This window comes from Letharia columbiana (assembly GCF_014066305.1).
Source record: "Letharia columbiana isolate WasteWater2 chromosome Unknown Sc0000072_s0, whole genome shotgun sequence".
Lineage (NCBI taxonomy): Eukaryota > Fungi > Ascomycota > Lecanoromycetes > Lecanorales > Parmeliaceae > Letharia > Letharia columbiana.
Genome location: NW_023501117.1, coordinates 151,882 through 168,356, shown reverse-complemented (window position 1 = coordinate 168,356; position 16,475 = coordinate 151,882). Strand labels below are relative to the sequence as shown.

The following is a 16,475-nucleotide window of genomic DNA, read 5'->3' as shown; positions in this document are numbered from 1 at the left end:
AGAGTCTGCGACGGTGACAAGGCTAAAGTAAATAATACTCAGTTGAAACTGTCAAGCCTGCTCAGAACCCGGAGTCGTTTGACCCTCTGGATACTAGCGGCTTCAATGTGCCATTGAGAGATTTGGAGCCTCTCAGCGCTAGCTCATCAAGCAAGAATCAGCACAACACGCCAATGTGTGAGCTACCGCCACCCTGCTTCACAGCTGTCATACAAGCCTAGAAAGACCCTCCGACGCCCGGTGCTGATAAACAAGCAGTAACGCCGAGGCTCGAGTAGAAGAGGATCGCCTTCGCATTCTCTGAATCGATCTTAATAATAGTAATACAAAACTTGAGTTCTTGCTTCGTAGAATATCAGCAACAGCAGCTACAGCCGGGAGCTACCTAACCCCTTAGTCGATTAACTTACTCCATCAATCAAGCACAACGATATCGTCGACTCCCTTTCTTTGTCCCAGTCTAGAGTCATCGTACTCACGCCGGAGCGGTCGAACATTTTCAGGGCGCCCAGCAATCACATGATTGTGGGGCCGTCTGCCTTCAGCCGGTCCATTCAACGGTCGATTTCTTGACTGTACGTTGATGTCCCTGGACATTGGTTAGCTAAGTCCAATTTCATGTTCGAGCACTGTATCAAACCAAGGTTCCATAGCTACCCTTGAAGCATGTGGCAGTGCATGTCTTTCGAAAGGGTTGGCTCGATCTGGTTTGGCATGATGTTGGTTAAGCTGATGATGTGACGATGCATTTTGTTGGACAGACCAGACCGGTCGCTGTGGCATCCCATCAAGTTGTTGCATACGACTTGGCGGGTGATCGAAGTTGGTCGAAGCTGGTTGGCGCTCACGAATGTTGCGCGGATACGCATTTGTCAGAGGCCCCGTATCTTCGTGGAGAGTGTCTTTGGCTGTATCAAGTGCGTAAGTTAACAGAGTTACTGCGTGACCAGCAGGTCCGTGGACATTATCCGTAGCCGTGGCAAAAGGATAGGTCAACGCACCACTTGATGGCTTTGTATGTCTGTAGGAATCAGCCGTAGCAGTGGAGGGAACGTAGGCAACGCGGTCCGGCCTGCGATCATCGTCGCGCTGCCCATAATCGAAAAACATGTCACTAAATCGTGACGGCATCGATCTTTCAGCTACCTCCAAGGGCTGTAACCGACGCATCATTCCATCAGAGTCTGTATAGACTTGATCACTATCTGCAGTAACGCCAATGGCGCGACGTGATGAAAAACCCAGGTCACTACTTTCATGATATCTAGGAGCAAATTGAGAAGACTCGAAAAAAAAAGGAGAGTCATTGTAATACTTCGGCGGTGCAAAAACAGCACATGAAGGAAGCTGCAAGTTCTCTACGTTCTCTGAACGAGAAAGCGGGACCTGATAATGATCGATGGGTTGCGGATACCGTTCCCCACGATCATCTATTTGATCCGGACGCTTCTTCATTTGTGTACGGGGGGACAATAGCTGAAGCACCTGACGGCTGATAGGAGGCCTCGTGCGTTCTTCCTTCGGAGGAAGTGGTACAATTCTCTTATCCGAAACAATGTTCCCCGTGTTATCACGATGTACAGCCTCATGAGGCCGTTCATACTGGAGTCGGCGGTCATCTATCTGTTCGATGGGAACTAAAATAGTTCTTCCTTGGCTGTGAGAATCAACAGGCTGATGATCATCGATCCTGCGCCTTTTGCTACTTGGTAGCTCCTTATAATCATCGAGATTTATATTCGAAGGCGCGAGCAATTGCTGCGTTCCACGATTGAGGGATTGGTATGAGCCAAATGGGCTTACTTGCCGCGTTTTTCCATGGATCGATGTCTGGTCGGCTTGCTTATCAGGAAGGTCCCTTTCAATAGAAGGAATTACCATCTCAGGGCGCCGGCGTGGTTGCATTTCGAGATCGTGAGCATAGATATCACTACCATTCGTTTGGCTAGGGTCATTCAGGCTTACAAGCCTCTCGCCTGCCTCAATGACTCTATTCGGAACCTGACGCAGTTCAAGTGGTCGCGTCCCGTTATCATAAGGCTGGTCTTGCCCGGCGTGATAAATCTTTTTAGGCTGCTCTAGGCTTCCGTCGTGAGAACGCCAATCTTTTTGAGACGAATAGGCGACCTGGCATAATTCAGTACTCTTCATTTTTTAGGCTGCTTACCTCTAGATCCATTGTGCACCGTTATTGCTCAATTCAGTTGTGGACCGAACTTACCTGTTCATCTAGTACATATCTGGGATCCCTTGCGTTGCTGGAAGAGTCAGCTCTATTAACCTCTGGCCTTGCTACTGGCATTAGGCGCGTCTGGATCGGCGCTCGCCCTAGCGTGTGGTCTTGACGTTCGACCAAATGCGGCGAATGGTTTCGATCTTGCGGTTGCTGTGATAACGGTTGGAAACTGTTGTGTCCAGAGCCCGCAAAGAGCGGTAGGGAGGAATGGCCGTTATGGACATCCAAACTTTCCGGATGCTTCCTGCGACGATCCAGCGCCTCTTCGTAGACTCTCTGTCGATGTACTCCCATGCGATCCAGCGTATGTTGATCATTTCGAATGTGCCGGCCGTTGCGTAATTGATTGCGACCCAGGTATTGGATTTCATTGTCTGAATCCGGGCTGTAGGAGTCGCCGCGGTCAACTGTACGATTAACGTTGGAATAGTCGACAGGTTGAATCTGCATATCTGCCTCTGATATGTATTCGACGCTGCTATCACGTTCACTCTCTTCGGGCCGCATTCGCAGGCTCTCTTGCGTTTCATCTCCTTTAACTTCTTCGTCATCGTCTGGGATCACGATGACCTCTCGGAGTACGTCGTCCATGGCTCCAGCGTCATCGTCATCCCCTCTCCACCGGATCAGACGATCCAGACACGGTTTCTCGACCCTTCGACGAGCCTCATTGTACTGGACTTGCCTTAAGAGAGAGTCGTAATCGGTATATGTGTGACGAATGTGAGCAATTACGGCAAGCTGCGCACGTCTCACGAGACTTAGATCAGCAACCGTACCGACAAGACCCTTACCCTTGTAATTGTCAGCGTTTGGAATTGGATCGAAAAGTATCATGTTACCTTCTGGAAAGATCTACCAACGATGACGTGTAAGTCTTGATTAGGTATGTTAGGAAATAGGTCTCTGATCGTTTCTCGAGCTGAAGTATCAATGACTGCTTGTGGAAGAGATATATCAAGCACTGGGTGGGCATTCCGAGTTCTGGACTTCTGTTTCTTTTGCTTTGTTGGCCGTCTGCCATCGTGGTCCTGCCCGTCTTCTAGGTGTGCGAAATTGGACTGCAGAACGCGGCCAGAGTTCGAGAGTGTAACACCGAGGCTGTCGCACGCCTTCTCTACGGTGACGCTTGGGAAATGGAACCCAACTCTATGAATCTCTCTGGACAAACCCTGGCGCGGATGCCTACTAGTCTGTAAAGTGTCAAAATGACTCCTTAATTGAGCTTTGAAACCTACCGAAACGATGAAGACTGTGAAGCCGTCTTCTCTTGCCAACTTCTTACATCGGTTCGTCAACTGGGGATCTCCAGCAGGAATGAACGTATAGCCTCGGGGAGCTTTCTGTTCGGGATATAGCTGTTGAAATGATCAGAATACAAGGCAGAAGTCCGCGCCCAAGCTCATCTACGTACAACAGTCTTGAGCTTTTTCTGCTTATCAGCAACCTCCTCGAGGATGATTTTATAAGATGCCTTCCTTTTCTGATCAGCTTTCCTGTGTCGATCAGCGGCTGATGGGCCTGCAGAGGCATGCCGTGCATGTACACGAGTCATGCTGTTCCAATGCAACCAAAACAGTTACACCAGCTGCGAAGACTTTGAAAGTGTCCGGCCCACTTGATTTGAGCAGACTTGGCTTTTTGAGTTCTTCATAGTCCTGTGTTTTTGGGTTGATACTCTTCTCGCTGTCTAAACCATATAGACGTCAATCTGCTATAGCAAAATCTCCGCTTAGATAACCTCGACGCTATACGTGAGTGGTTATGTGCAGTTTTTGTGGTTATGTTTTTGGCAAGAACCTCAGCTGTATCCGAGGATCTGGCCTTCACCAACAGGGAAGATTACCCGGCTTGTCCCGCCACTACTCTACTCTAATCACTTAGAGCTTGGCGCGAACCCGCGCCTGATGCTGAAGCAAGAATACTCACTCACCGAGTCCTCATGACTCCCAGCAGTCAAGAGATTGTGAGATCTTACCGACATCTATACCGCCATGCAATGTACGCGGTACAATATGCAGCACCTGCAAGACACACCCTGAGAATCCTCCTTGACAACGCGTACAGAACAGGGAATGCAGCAGATTTTGACGCCCAGAAAATCACTAACACCGTTACCTTTCTAGAAGGCGCAGCCAGAGAAAAAGGACTAGAGCATAGGGTTTTGAAGAGTCTACTACATACTTGGTTCTGGAGCGTGAATAGTGGAAAGTACAGGAAAAGGTGCGTCTTGACGCGTTATCATGCACGTGCATTATGCTAACAGAACACAAGTCTGTCGTTGAAGACAGCCAATACGAGGACTGAACAAAGCCAGGCTGCCATACAGCACTTCGAAATCACGCTGAAGATGCTCAATGAGAGCATGGGAATGTGTCTTCCTACGACTTTTACTACCAAACGCGAGTCACCAGGCATAGACTGATCTAGTGGACCGAACATACGACGATTGGGAAGTACCGAAGACTTCAAGTGGAGGTTTTTCACTGCTCGGTGCTAAGGCTCTAGTCATCTGGATAACGCTGGTATCAGACGAGGATCAATCACAGACTGGCCAACTTCGCCACGGCCTCCCTCATTGTCGGCCTCTAGGCGCCTTTGTATCCGTACTTGAGGATTTCGAGTTCATCTACATCCACAGAGAGCATTAATCGCCTGGCGAGAATAATGAATGCGAATGATACTGCGCATCAGTTAGGTCATACTGCCTTGTCACCTGAGAGAGGCCACCCACCCACAGGTAACAGACAAAGCAACCAGAACCCATCATGTACGCCTTGCTTGTCTCTAAAGATGATAGAATTCAAGGCGCAGAGCAAGCTTAGGGTACCATTGAGGTAGCTGATATACTGATGGACTGGTCCTGACATAGGCTCTAATCGCTTCTTCGACTTTACTCGATTGAGCGATTTGTGCCTAGTAATAGGAACGAAGGCAAGGATATAGGCGGTAGCGGTGAGGGAGGTTATGCAGAGGAGGCTGACGAGCTTGGCTTGAACGAGACTCGACATGATCAGTGTGGGGATGTATGCCATGGCGGAGACACTGGGGACCGCGAGGAAGATGCGCTGGTGGGGTTCAGAATGGAGCTACCATACCGCAGTGAAGAGGCTTACTTTATACTCCTCATTGCGCTCGTCATCCTCGACTCTCAGCTTCGCGATGAGTTTCTCTTGCTCTAGGTGCCAGCATCAGTTCAAATGCACACTTTACAACTTCAGCAATAATAACCTTCTTCGTCAAGGTTTTTCGGTGTATCATCATCGTCGCTGTTATCAGCTGGGTACTGAAAAGTTTCCCGTAATCTCGTCGCTGCCATGCTAGATGTAGAAGTTGCGCGCGATGGTTGCAGAGTAAGGTCCCCTCCAGCCGGCCGCGCCAAGACTCTCTACTCCACCGAAAATACCTATCTACCTCTGCACTTTGCAGCTTAAGTATTGAGCAATACTCCTTCTCACAACGAAATGCCTCCACAGAAAGCCAGCTCCCTCTTATGTAAATGGCAAAGTCTTATTCTCTGCCAACCGCACTTCCTGCGCCAACAATCCTCGCTCCTCAAGCATGCCCGCCTCCCTACCCACCGCACCCTCATCGCCGCTCCCCAGCCCAATTCCGGGCCTCTCATGAGTCGCCGCTCCGATCGCGCGCTCCCGGCCATCATTAGTCCCTGGCGCGTCTGGGGACCAAGTCTTCCAATCTTCGTGATCATCCTCACCGTCTCCGCCCTCTGCATCTTCAACTACCAGAAATCGTCCTCTTCGGTTGTAGCTGCTACGTTATACGCATTACGCACGAGCGAAGTAGGTAGAAGGGAACTAGGTGATGAGATATACTTCCGAGACATGTGGCCATGGATTTGGGGAGAAATGAACCAATTGCATGGAAGGGTGGATATCCATTTTGGGGTAAAGGGGACCAAAGGGAGGGGAGTGATGAGATTTAAGAGCGAGAGGAGGGGGAGAATGGGGAAAGTGAGTTGAATCTTTCTGTAAGGGAAGGCTGTTTTGATGGGCTGACTTTATGAGTGTAGTTTGAGACGAAAGAGTGGAGCTTGGAGACGGAGGATGGGAGAAAACTACAATTGTTGGATGAGGGAAGGGGAGATCCGTTCAAAAATACGTCTTTGGAAGCGGAACCAACAGGCTAGAATCCAGTACTACACTTTTTGTCCATAGGTTTTGAGAGATCCTCGTTCGATCGTGTTGAAGTACAGTATCAAAGCGAGTCAACACTTATAGTTTTGGAGACGGATTAAAAGGCTAAAGGCTTGGCTCCGCTGCTGTCCTCGCTGTATCGAACTCATACGGGGAACACTCATCAAGTGTGTCCTTCGCATTTGGATGTTCACAATCCCTATTTTTCATTACTTCGTAAATATGTCTACAGCGGTCTGCCACAGCTGCTGGCAGCTACCTCCGGCCTTTCTACTCCCGCGCGTAACCTTCAAACATACATCGAAACGCAGCATAAAATCCATTTCGACCCCTCAATATAATCGTTTCAACAAGGGTCAAGGCTTACCACGACTCGGAGCCTCTTCTGAAGCTGCACTTGAGCGAAAGGCCTATACCACACCGTTACGAACCGGAGCTTTGGGCACTAAGAAGGGAATGTCCGCCGTCTACGACACCGACACCGGACGGCGACAGGCTGTTACCATAGTGCAGATGGATCGAGTCCAGGTGGTTGCGCACAAGACTAGAGACAGGGATGGGTATTACGCAGTTCAAGTGGGATCGGGCTGGAAACATCCAAGCAATGTCACCCGTCCCTTACTGGGTCACTACGCAGAGAATGGCGTGAGCCCCAAACGACATCTGGTAGAGTTCAAGGTCAGAGATGAGAAGGGTCTACTGGGTATTGGTGAAATGGTTGGTGCAGGATGGTTTCAGGAGGGGCAATTCGTCGATGCAAAAGCGAATTCAAGAGGGATGGGTTTTGCTGGTGGCATGAAAAGATGGGGATTCAAGGGTCAAGGAGCTTCGCATGGTGTATCATTGACCCATCGAACAATGGGTTCGTCGGGACAATCTCAAGGTGGCGGGTCAAGGGTTCTGCCAGGAAAGAAGATGCCAGGTCGAATGGGAGGACATCAAGTTACCACGCAGAATGTAAAGGTCGTGAAAATTGATGATGAGAAGGGCATTGTGGTGCTGTATGGTATGTCGTCAAGTCTTCCTCGGCCGTGGTACGAGTTATTGATGGTTTCTTCAGGCTGTATACCTGGACCCGATGGATGCTTGGTCAAGCTGTCGGATGCAATCAAGAAGCCATGGCCAGAGATACCCACGATGACATCAGGAGTTCAGGCCGCGGCAGAACCATTGAGGGCGACTACATGATCGAGTAAATAATTCAATACGTTATTAAAAAACAGTACAGAGTCGAGTCCTTGGACCCGAAGCATGCGACTATTTGCGAGGGTTTCGACCCCGGCATCTTGCGCACTGTGGAGAAAGGATCCACTCTGGATACAGCATCATCTCCATTCATGAGGGAATATGACAGCAGACTATCTTCATGGTGGAGTAAATTTAGCCCCTTGCTCGGTGGGTGAGGGCGATCACTCTTAGATAAAGTAGCATATCGAGACAAAGAGAGGAATAGCGGAGACAGCATCATCATCAACATTTGATGATACCTTCACTAAATATCACTTCCTTAGATCATTCTAGCATCAAATAAAGAAACATGAAGCGTCATTATTGTTTAGAATTTGCCACGGATATAAAGCTACGTCCTTCCATACCAGATAGGCAGATACACCCTGCCAAGGCGGGTAAAGCGTGGGAAATAAGATTTGGAGAATAGAGTCAATTTCACAGCTTCCCTTTTCTCCCATCCAGCGTCAACATCTCACCACTTCCATCATCATTGTTTATCATCTCAGCTCGTTTCTGAGGTCCGCTCTTTCCGGGTGAGAGCAAGGCGCGTTCGCCGTTGCCACGTCGAGTCCTTATACGAGGTGCTTACTAAGAGTCTTTGGTTAGGGGGAAGAAAGATTAGACATTATCCCGAGACACCAATCACCTGGCCCTATTGTCAACAAGATCTACTGAACCATCGTCCACAGTTACTCCGAGGAAGCATTGAGTCGCTGCCTCTTATCAACACTCGTTTCGACTCAGTGCTTTCTCCGCTTAACAATCGCCCAAGAAGAGCCCACCGAGTCAACAAAAACAACCCCCCACAATGGCAACCAATAACGGTACAGGTAAGTAAAATGATTGAAGAAATTTCTGTCGCAGCCTTGCACTGATTACGTTAAGCTGCAACACCAGTGGTATTCACTTCGACCTCTCAGGTGGTCCTGCCCAATACCCCAGGAGCAGTACCAGTACCAACAACCTCCAGCAGCGCCGTTGTTGTAGATACAACTTCGACTTCGATATCAACAACCTCACAGGCTCCTTCGGATGTCATTGCGTCAACTACTTCTTCCACAAGCGCTGCTGCAGCCGCCGCTCCAACAGCATCATCATCGTCAACCTCGGATTTTCAAGTCACTAGAATTGTGCTTACGTCCTCGACCAGTGATGGAACACCGCAACCCAAAACAATCACCCTGACTTCTACATCGTCTACTCCAGTTGCGACTCCTTCGGCAATAACAGGTGTGACTGCAACCAAATCATCAGCCAGCAAATCAAGCGGAGCTCCCATTGCAACAGCTGGCTCCTCTACCTCCACTTCTTCGGGTCTCTCTGCGGGTGGCAAGATTGCTGTAGCTGTTGTCGTACCCGTTGTTGCCGTTGCTTTGATCGTCCTCGCCGTTCTCTTCCTCTGGCGGAGACGGAAGCAACGCATGGACGGCGAGGAACTGCGGAGGAAAGAAGTGGAAGAATACGGGTTCAATCCTAACAATGATCCCACACTACCCGTCGTTGGAGGTGCCAGCAGTTCGGGAGATGAACCATCAGAGATGAGAGAGACGGATGGAGCCGGTTATCGAGGCTGGGGCACAACATCGACCAACCGAAACCCCTCTACTACCCTCGCAAGCAGTCAAGGACCCATTGGCATGGCCAGATCTACCAGTGGCAGTGAAAACGGACGTTATCTCAACGGTTCACCAACCGCCGGAACGAACAAGAGCTCGGACGTACAGTCTAATGACCCTCTTGTTGGGAGCCCAATTAAGAATCGACCATTGAGCGAAGACTCGGAAACCATTGGAGCCCTTGGCACCGTGCCCACAAATGGCAAACCTCAAGACATTCATAGAGGAACCTCTAATGCGTCTTCGGCTTACTCTGGAGCACATCGATCGGACACCTCCGGTGAAGGCGCGGTACCTGGGAGTGCACCTGCCCAGCAATACTACAACGAAGGCATGTTCTACGATGAAGGCATGCCACAGCATGGACCATATGGGGACGGAAGCTATGGTGGTGGACAGCCAGTCATCCGAGACGTATCAGCTAGAAGGGATACTCGGATCGAGAACCCCTCGGTTATCCCTCAGCAAGGAAACGCAGGCATTGCACAAAATTTCTGATCCAACACCCGACTGTGGTCAGAGTGGCGTTCTGGTTTTATTTCCCAGGTTCTTCGGCGGATTTGGGCGTATGGGTACCTGAGCAGCTTTCACATCTGCAATCATTACAGTGTCTGTTTAAATATTGTCAGCATCGACCCAGCCCAGTCAGGGCAGACACATAGGGTGCTTAATACTGATTGATCATACTTATCGCGCCACGGTTCAGCTGAGATCCATGTGCACGTTGCAAAAGTCGACTCTCATCATTGCGTCTTTCCTTTGAATTATCGAAGTTTTATTTAGCGGGTGCACCAGAAGTGGATTGGGCTTTGGTAGGACAGTCCTAGGAAGCATGTATCTATCGGATTAGACAGTCAATCACAATCATCATCAATACTTTCATGAGAGCCAAAAGAGTTGGCCAACGAGAAGCTAGACCTTTTTTCCGAAGCACACTACAAATTTGATGTAGGAAAGGACAATGCGTGGTTCAGAATTCAGAGAAGCAGTGATTCTGTGGAAAATGTTGTCTAGAAGCTCGCTAGAAGCCTTTCCCGACGGAAACGTGCAGGAATTTGCTAGCATGATTGGTTTTGATATTATCCAACTGACTCAAAGAGCCTCTTCCCATTTTCCTCCCCAACCATCTGAACCATGCCTTGAAGCGCCAAAATCGCCCCGCGCTGTGAAAAAGGAGGGGTAAAGATGGATTTTGAGTTTGGTGAGCTCCATGGGTGTAAAGAGCTTTTGTGAAGCTTTGGTGGTACTCTACTCGTACCTTGAATTTGGAGTGCACGAGTGCGGATATCGCTGGTGTCGCCTGTGGTCCTCCTGCAAGATACGGTATCTAAAGTAGTACTGCTGTCATTGGTACTCACCATACTGCCTGCTTTCCTTTCCATATCGTGTCGATGCAGATGCTTGGCTAGACCCTTCTTTCCTCACTGTACTACTCCATTGAATTCTACTTCCCTCCACCTTTCTCCTTCTGCGACTTCTCGCGCAGGCCTCTTAAACCTCCTTCGTCAATAACAATGTACGTGCATCAATTTCAATATCTCATATTTGAAGACTCCTATTCTTGGACTCTGCCTACAGGTCTCCGAACCGTTTATGAAGCCTGACACCGATTCCGGCCTCCAGGAAGTTCGGCAAGCATTTGCAGAAACGGCAACTCGACATACCGGAATACGCTGCAAGCTTTGTCAACTATAAAGCTCTCAAGAAGGTCTCAGAGAACTTCTCAACCATATCGACCTTGTCGCTTACACTGGAATAGCTCATCAAGCAGCTGAGCGCTACGCCAACCCTCCTACCCCGAAATGCTACCAACACAATCCCCGAGAACCTTGACCCTCAGGCTTTGCTGCAGGCAAATAAAGCAACTTTCTTCTTCAGACTGGTACGGTATTCCTACCAGCAGACGTTCTCCACAGCGAGCTTACAGCGCCCGCCAGGAACGAGAGCTTGAGAAAGTCAATGCATTCTATCTTCAAAAAGAGGCTGAGGTTTGCTCGACGACAGGATTTCTGGAGAGTCAGTGGCTAAAGACTTCATAGCTTAAGCTCCGCCTCCAGACTCTCCTGGACAAGAAGAGAGTCATGCAAGCAAGAAGTGCGACCGCCTCCAAGATATCTGCAAGCTTTATCACCCTCGAAGAAGGCTTCCAACAGTTTGGAAACGATCTAAACAAATTACAGGTGAGCACCTCTACGTGTGGACACTATTCTCACATGACTGACAGCTACAAGCAATTTATTGAGCTCAACGCTACTGCCTTCTCTAAAATACTCAAGAAAGTGGGTGACGCGCCTTCGAATTGCAACAAGTACCGCCTGCTGACAATTCGAAGTGGGACAAAACCTCCAAGGTCCGCTTTCTCGGCTTTGCGTCGCTCAGCTTCGGCTGACCCCTTTTTCATAGTCACGGACAAAAGAACTATACCTATCACGTGCTGTTGAAGTCCAGCCCTGCTTCAATCGAGATGTGATCAGCGACCTTTCGGACCAAGCTACAACCAGTCTGCTTGAGCTCGGCGCTTGGGCCGAGGGCGAGAAAGTCCAATACGATTCTAGCAGACCGGCCGAGCATACAGTGACTGGCCAGTCGATCGGAACCGACAACAGTGACACAGATTCCCAGATACTTCAAACTGCAAACACCGGAAATCGGAGCGGCCTCCAGGATTGGATTTCGCGGCTGAAAGAGTCACCGGATGCTAGGGAAAGATTTACACGGACTTTTCTAGCTGCTACCCCCGAAGCTCCTGAGGAGTCGCTGAATATACTCCTCGAGAGTGGTTTGGTGGATGTTCATGCCGAAGACGAGATAAATGAGAGGAACTGCCTGCACGAAGCCGCAATATCCGGTCGAGATCTTGTCATGAATATTGCTCTACGCAGTAAGGTTGATGTCGCACGTGTCGATGTCTATGGGAGAACACCTCTCCACTATGCCTGCATGTACGGTCATGTCGCCATGGCTGGAGCTTTAATGGAGAGTGGGCCGAACACCATCGACTATCTAGACCACGACAATTTCACACCGTTGATCCACGCCATCGTTCACCACCAATTTGCTTGTGCTCAAAAGCTCCTCGCTTACGGTGCCCGGATTGATCCAGAAAGCGAGTCGGATCATGTTCCTCTGAATCTGGCTTGTCAGTATGGATCAGTGGCGATCGCGAATTTACTGCTTGAGGAGCAGGCAAAGTTACTCCCAGATGCCGAAGGTCTCTTCCCGCAGCATCTTGTTGCCCGATCAGGTCAGAGTCCAGATACGCTTCTAATGTTGGAGCGTTATGGCGCAGATTTAGACCAGCGCGACAAGCTGTACCAATGGACCCCCTTATTTCATGCGGCCTCCGAAGGTCGCGTAGATTGCATCCGAACCTTGCTGGAGCGAGGTGTTGATGTTCAGATATTGGATGAGAAGGGGTTTTCCGCCATGTACTACGCAACTTGGGAAGGTCATCTTCAATGCATGAAGCTTTTAAGTTCAACAGATGCTGGGATTTTGGACGTACCTCGATTAACCACGGAACATTCTCTTATCTCCCCAGTACCAGCGAGCTCGGCCCCTGTGCCACTGGACGCAGATGGTATCCCGGATCTATCTCTCCCGCCACCCATCATTCCACTCCGTCGGTACGGTCACAACTTCTTGGACAATAAGACTTTCATCCAACTAAGCTTTGAAGCAGTAGGATCTGATGCTATAGTGTTCTACCATGACAGCAAATACCCGGCGGCTCGTCTTACAATCTCTTCCAAATCTTCCGATGTGATACCTCGGAACATCATGCTCCCGATACAAGAAGATTTCAAGATCATTTCTTTTCAAATCGACAATCTGGATTCTTTTGCAATTGATTTCGACATCTTCCCTACATTCGGATCCAAAGTCATAGCCAAAAGCGTGGCTCTGCCCAGCCTTTTCAGTGCCATCGCCAGCAGCTCCGGTCTCTGCTGTCTACCATTATTCGATCCCCGACTGCGGGCGATTGGCCAGATTAGCTTCAATTTCCAGGTTATCAAACCGTTCCACGGCATACCGCTAGATATCACCCATTTTGCTACTTACTGGAGAGCAACAAGTCAGCTTGATACCCACCCAAATGCGTTCATCACGGGTTCCAGTTTGTCTGGAGATTATGTGCAGCTTTTTGTGCAGCTGACCAGCGATGGCGTACCTGTGCTTTATCCTAGATGGTCGATCAATCACTATGGAATGGAGTTTCCTATTGCGAGAATGAGCCATGAGCAATACCTGTCCCTCGGATCCCAACATGGTAGCCGCGACGAGATATTAACGACGCTGCCACAGAAGACAGTTGAAGATATTGCGACCATTTATGTGACACTCGCTACGTCCTTTGTCACTTTACGAGATGTCCTCGCCTACCTCCCGACCAGCATACACGTCGATATCCAAGTTCTCTTTCCAACCATTGTGCAGGAGCGAGCTCTAGGCCTTAGCCCTAGCCCGAACATCAACAACTACGCAGACGCTATCTTGAAAGATGTCTTCGATCATGCTCGGTCGACAAAGGAGCAGAATGCTGATTTTATGAGGTCCATCGTCTTTACGTCCTACAATGCGGATATCTGTACTGCTCTCAATTGGAAGCAACCTAATTGTATGGATTCCATCTTCTGATGATGATTCCGGCTGCTAACAAGTCTCAGATCCAGTCTTGCTATGCAATGATCTGGGGGCGAAGCGAGAAGCTGCAAGGCCTGGTGCCATTGGCCAAGGCGCTGTAGTTCCAAGCAGCGGACATCACTCAATGTCTGTCAAGGAAGCGGTGCGAATTGCACAAAGCAACAACTTCATGGGACTAGTCTGCAGCGCGCGCTTGTTGGTAAGCTTGCGGTCTCTCATCACGCGCTCTTGATAGCTGCTTAGGAGTGCACTCGCTAACAACCCTTCGTAGAATGAGGTACCTCCCTTGATTGAATCAGTAAAAGTCGCTGGGCTTGTACTCGTTACAGATACCTCGGAAGAGACTTCGCCAAATGGCTCTGCAGTACGTTCGTATCGGATGCCCGAGGGCGTGGATGGCATGCTCAAGGGTAATGGTATTCTGAGGTTCAATGAAATGATTGACATGTAAGCATTCTACTGCCTACTAGCGAAGATCATCAACTGCATTTGGCGTTGTGATGTCCGTTGTCATTGATGCGGCGATTCCGCTGGTAAAAGTGTCAGATAGACTACGATAATAGTCATGCATTTAGTGAAGGTAGAGTAAAGGACTCTTAGGACTATGGCCAGTCCAAGAAGCCGAGGCTCAGAGGCAAGAGCTAAGCAGGGGCAGGAAGAGCGCTTGTCACGGATCTTGGCGAGCGTTTTGCGCCAATAGTGTCTGTGTTTGCGCTTTTATCCACTTTTCTAAGCGTGCACCAGCATTTCCACCAAGTAACATTGGTGTTTCAATTCTATCCTATTTGCCGTTCACAACCCTTGAACCTTAGAAATGAGCGAGTGAATGCACGTCGGAAAACAATTGGCATTCATCCATTACGCAATCCTGGCAACAAAACGACGCTGACTGTTTCGACTTCGAAACACGAGATGGTCTCAGATCTCTGACCGCGTGTGGCCGTAAATGCATCCTATCGGAACTTCGTTGCCATGCATGCGCTCAGGTGCCCTACAAGCTGATCATCTGGATTCGCAAGGCGCAGGAATGGCAGGTCGGGGGCTCTTACTTCATTGGACTCGTTTACATGCCACTCGGGACGTACGTAGGTGTCACATTGTGTCAGGACTCGGAAAGGGTGAGCTGGCGGCTCAAGAGCTACTGATCCGGAAGGGAGCAAGCTTCAAAGTCTCGATGATTCCCATTTTCTTGGTATGTTTCGATTTGCGTATTCATATTCCTGTCCGCTGCAGTCCTACTCTCAGCTTCGCTCGTTCGACGCTGCCTCTGGTAGGACCCACACTCTTTTCTGCTGTCCATCGTGGTGGAAATTTTTCGTCCTGCGTCTACAACCGCTTCCTTTTTTATTTTGAATTTCACTGAGCACATTTGCACGCCATGCTGGCTCTGTTTCTCGCCTTGGCAGGTCTTGCTGCTGCCCATCCGGCTTCCGTTCTCAATAAAAGGCAAAGCTACGTCGGGATAGCTACGTTCAATGACTACTCTGCTCAAGGCAACACCAATTGTGGAGCGAAATCTGGTACGTGTTTTATCATAATTCCTCTGAACCCCTTTGTGCAACCTGCCCTCGTGGGAATATTCTAATCTGCTCAGGTGAAAGCGGTACTTACGGCGCCGCTGCATCCGACGTCTCCCCTAATATCTCAGGTGGAACATGCTCCGGCAGCATGGATCTCTCCGGTACGTACATTTCGGAGCTGGGTCTCCTTAATCGGTAGTAAGATCGAGTCATAAGACTTGTCTCGGGAGCAAAAGGACCTTTCTACTCCCAAGACCTGTCTTGCCACTTAACTTTCCGCCTCGAATAGGCTTTGCTGACTCCAAAATCTGCGTAGAATGTAATGGCCAAAGCCCAGTCGCAGGCTGGACGCACCCAAGCTGCCCGACAAGCAACTGTGGCACGTGCTACACGGTGACGCACACTGGTAGTATAGGGAGCTCTATTGGGGGTGTAGGAAACACTGTGACGGTTCAGATCATTGATGCGTGTGCGTCGACGAGCCCCTCAAATTACTGCAAGACGGATATGCCGTCGACTCAGAGGTGTGGGGATTCGGGTACGAATCAACTGGATATTGACACGAGTGCTTATATGGCGCTGACGGGCCAGGCGTTTGGGAATGTAAGTGCTAACGTTTCTTTGCATTTGGTGAAGGATCAGAGGACAGCAGGCTGATGGTACTTTGCTAGGGACCCACGCTGAATATAGCCATCTCGCCATCGTGCTGCCCAGGGGATCCTGGCTGCTCAGCTTCGACATCCTCGAATGCAGGTTCCACGTCTCAGACTCCGGCAACCCCTGCGTCTGATCCTTCACCAGTGTCGGGTGGGAATGTGGCTACTGATGAAAAAGTTGCTGAGAAAGTTGCCGCACCTTCAAAAGTTCAAGCTGTTGCACCTGCGGACGATGATTCTGATCCTTGCCCTGAGCTCTGAGCTCTGGAGGGGGACGCGGGGGTTTATTGGTAGATCGATTCTGACAGGATGGCTGCATGCCTGGGCGTAGAGATATGAGAAACGTCATGTGTATGGATGCTGTACCAATATGTATATTGTAGCAAGCTCCGACTGGGAACCAACAAGATTGTCCTTTA

The 16,475-nt window shown here is 49.6% G+C and overlaps 8 protein-coding genes across 8 annotated transcripts; 6 read left to right on the top strand and 2 right to left on the bottom strand.

Moving 5' to 3' along the window:
- Positions 1–414: 414 nt before the first annotated feature.
- On the bottom strand, positions 415–3,791 carry HO173_012064 (uncharacterized protein; the record flags this gene model as incomplete). The annotated part of the gene is made up of 6 exons (XM_037313937.1): positions 415–589; positions 641–2,127; positions 2,222–3,031; positions 3,079–3,429; positions 3,475–3,594; positions 3,651–3,791. The coding sequence occupies 6 exons, from the start codon at positions 3,789–3,791 to the stop codon at positions 415–417; spliced, it is 3,084 nt and encodes a 1,027-aa protein (XP_037159225.1).
- A 444-nt stretch (positions 3,792–4,235) lies between these two features.
- Positions 4,236–4,661, top strand: HO173_012063 (uncharacterized protein; the record flags this gene model as incomplete). Its single annotated transcript, XM_037313936.1, has 2 exons — positions 4,236–4,459; positions 4,511–4,661. The coding sequence occupies 2 exons, from the start codon at positions 4,236–4,238 to the stop codon at positions 4,659–4,661; spliced, it is 375 nt and encodes a 124-aa protein (XP_037159224.1).
- Positions 4,662–4,824: 163 nt separating this feature from the next.
- HO173_012062 (uncharacterized protein) lies at positions 4,825–5,555 on the bottom strand (the record flags this gene model as incomplete). Its single annotated transcript, XM_037313935.1, has 4 exons — positions 4,825–4,919; positions 4,971–5,304; positions 5,353–5,414; positions 5,468–5,555. The coding sequence occupies 4 exons, from the start codon at positions 5,553–5,555 to the stop codon at positions 4,825–4,827; spliced, it is 579 nt and encodes a 192-aa protein (XP_037159223.1).
- Positions 5,556–5,700: 145 nt separating this feature from the next.
- On the top strand, positions 5,701–6,383 carry HO173_012061 (uncharacterized protein; the record flags this gene model as incomplete). Its single annotated transcript, XM_037313934.1, has 2 exons — positions 5,701–6,207; positions 6,267–6,383. 2 exons carry the CDS (start codon positions 5,701–5,703, stop codon positions 6,381–6,383), a joined length of 624 nt encoding a protein of 207 aa, XP_037159222.1.
- Positions 6,384–6,612: 229 nt separating this feature from the next.
- Positions 6,613–7,578, top strand: HO173_012060 (uncharacterized protein; the record flags this gene model as incomplete). Its single annotated transcript, XM_037313933.1, has 2 exons — positions 6,613–7,396; positions 7,451–7,578. The coding sequence occupies 2 exons, from the start codon at positions 6,613–6,615 to the stop codon at positions 7,576–7,578; spliced, it is 912 nt and encodes a 303-aa protein (XP_037159221.1).
- An 850-nt stretch (positions 7,579–8,428) lies between these two features.
- On the top strand, positions 8,429–9,734 carry HO173_012059 (uncharacterized protein; the record flags this gene model as incomplete). The annotated part of the gene is made up of 2 exons (XM_037313932.1): positions 8,429–8,450; positions 8,506–9,734. The coding sequence occupies 2 exons, from the start codon at positions 8,429–8,431 to the stop codon at positions 9,732–9,734; spliced, it is 1,251 nt and encodes a 416-aa protein (XP_037159220.1).
- A 463-nt stretch (positions 9,735–10,197) lies between these two features.
- On the top strand, positions 10,198–14,331 carry HO173_012058 (uncharacterized protein; the record flags this gene model as incomplete). Its single annotated transcript, XM_037313931.1, has 10 exons — positions 10,198–10,232; positions 10,860–10,944; positions 10,996–11,118; positions 11,174–11,224; positions 11,276–11,416; positions 11,468–11,515; positions 11,569–11,586; positions 11,640–13,854; positions 13,904–14,079; positions 14,152–14,331. The coding sequence occupies 10 exons, from the start codon at positions 10,198–10,200 to the stop codon at positions 14,329–14,331; spliced, it is 3,072 nt and encodes a 1,023-aa protein (XP_037159219.1).
- Positions 14,332–15,258: 927 nt separating this feature from the next.
- On the top strand, positions 15,259–16,317 carry HO173_012057 (uncharacterized protein; the record flags this gene model as incomplete). Its single annotated transcript, XM_037313930.1, has 4 exons — positions 15,259–15,400; positions 15,475–15,561; positions 15,717–16,003; positions 16,072–16,317. The coding sequence occupies 4 exons, from the start codon at positions 15,259–15,261 to the stop codon at positions 16,315–16,317; spliced, it is 762 nt and encodes a 253-aa protein (XP_037159218.1).
- Positions 16,318–16,475: the final 158 nt, after the last annotated feature.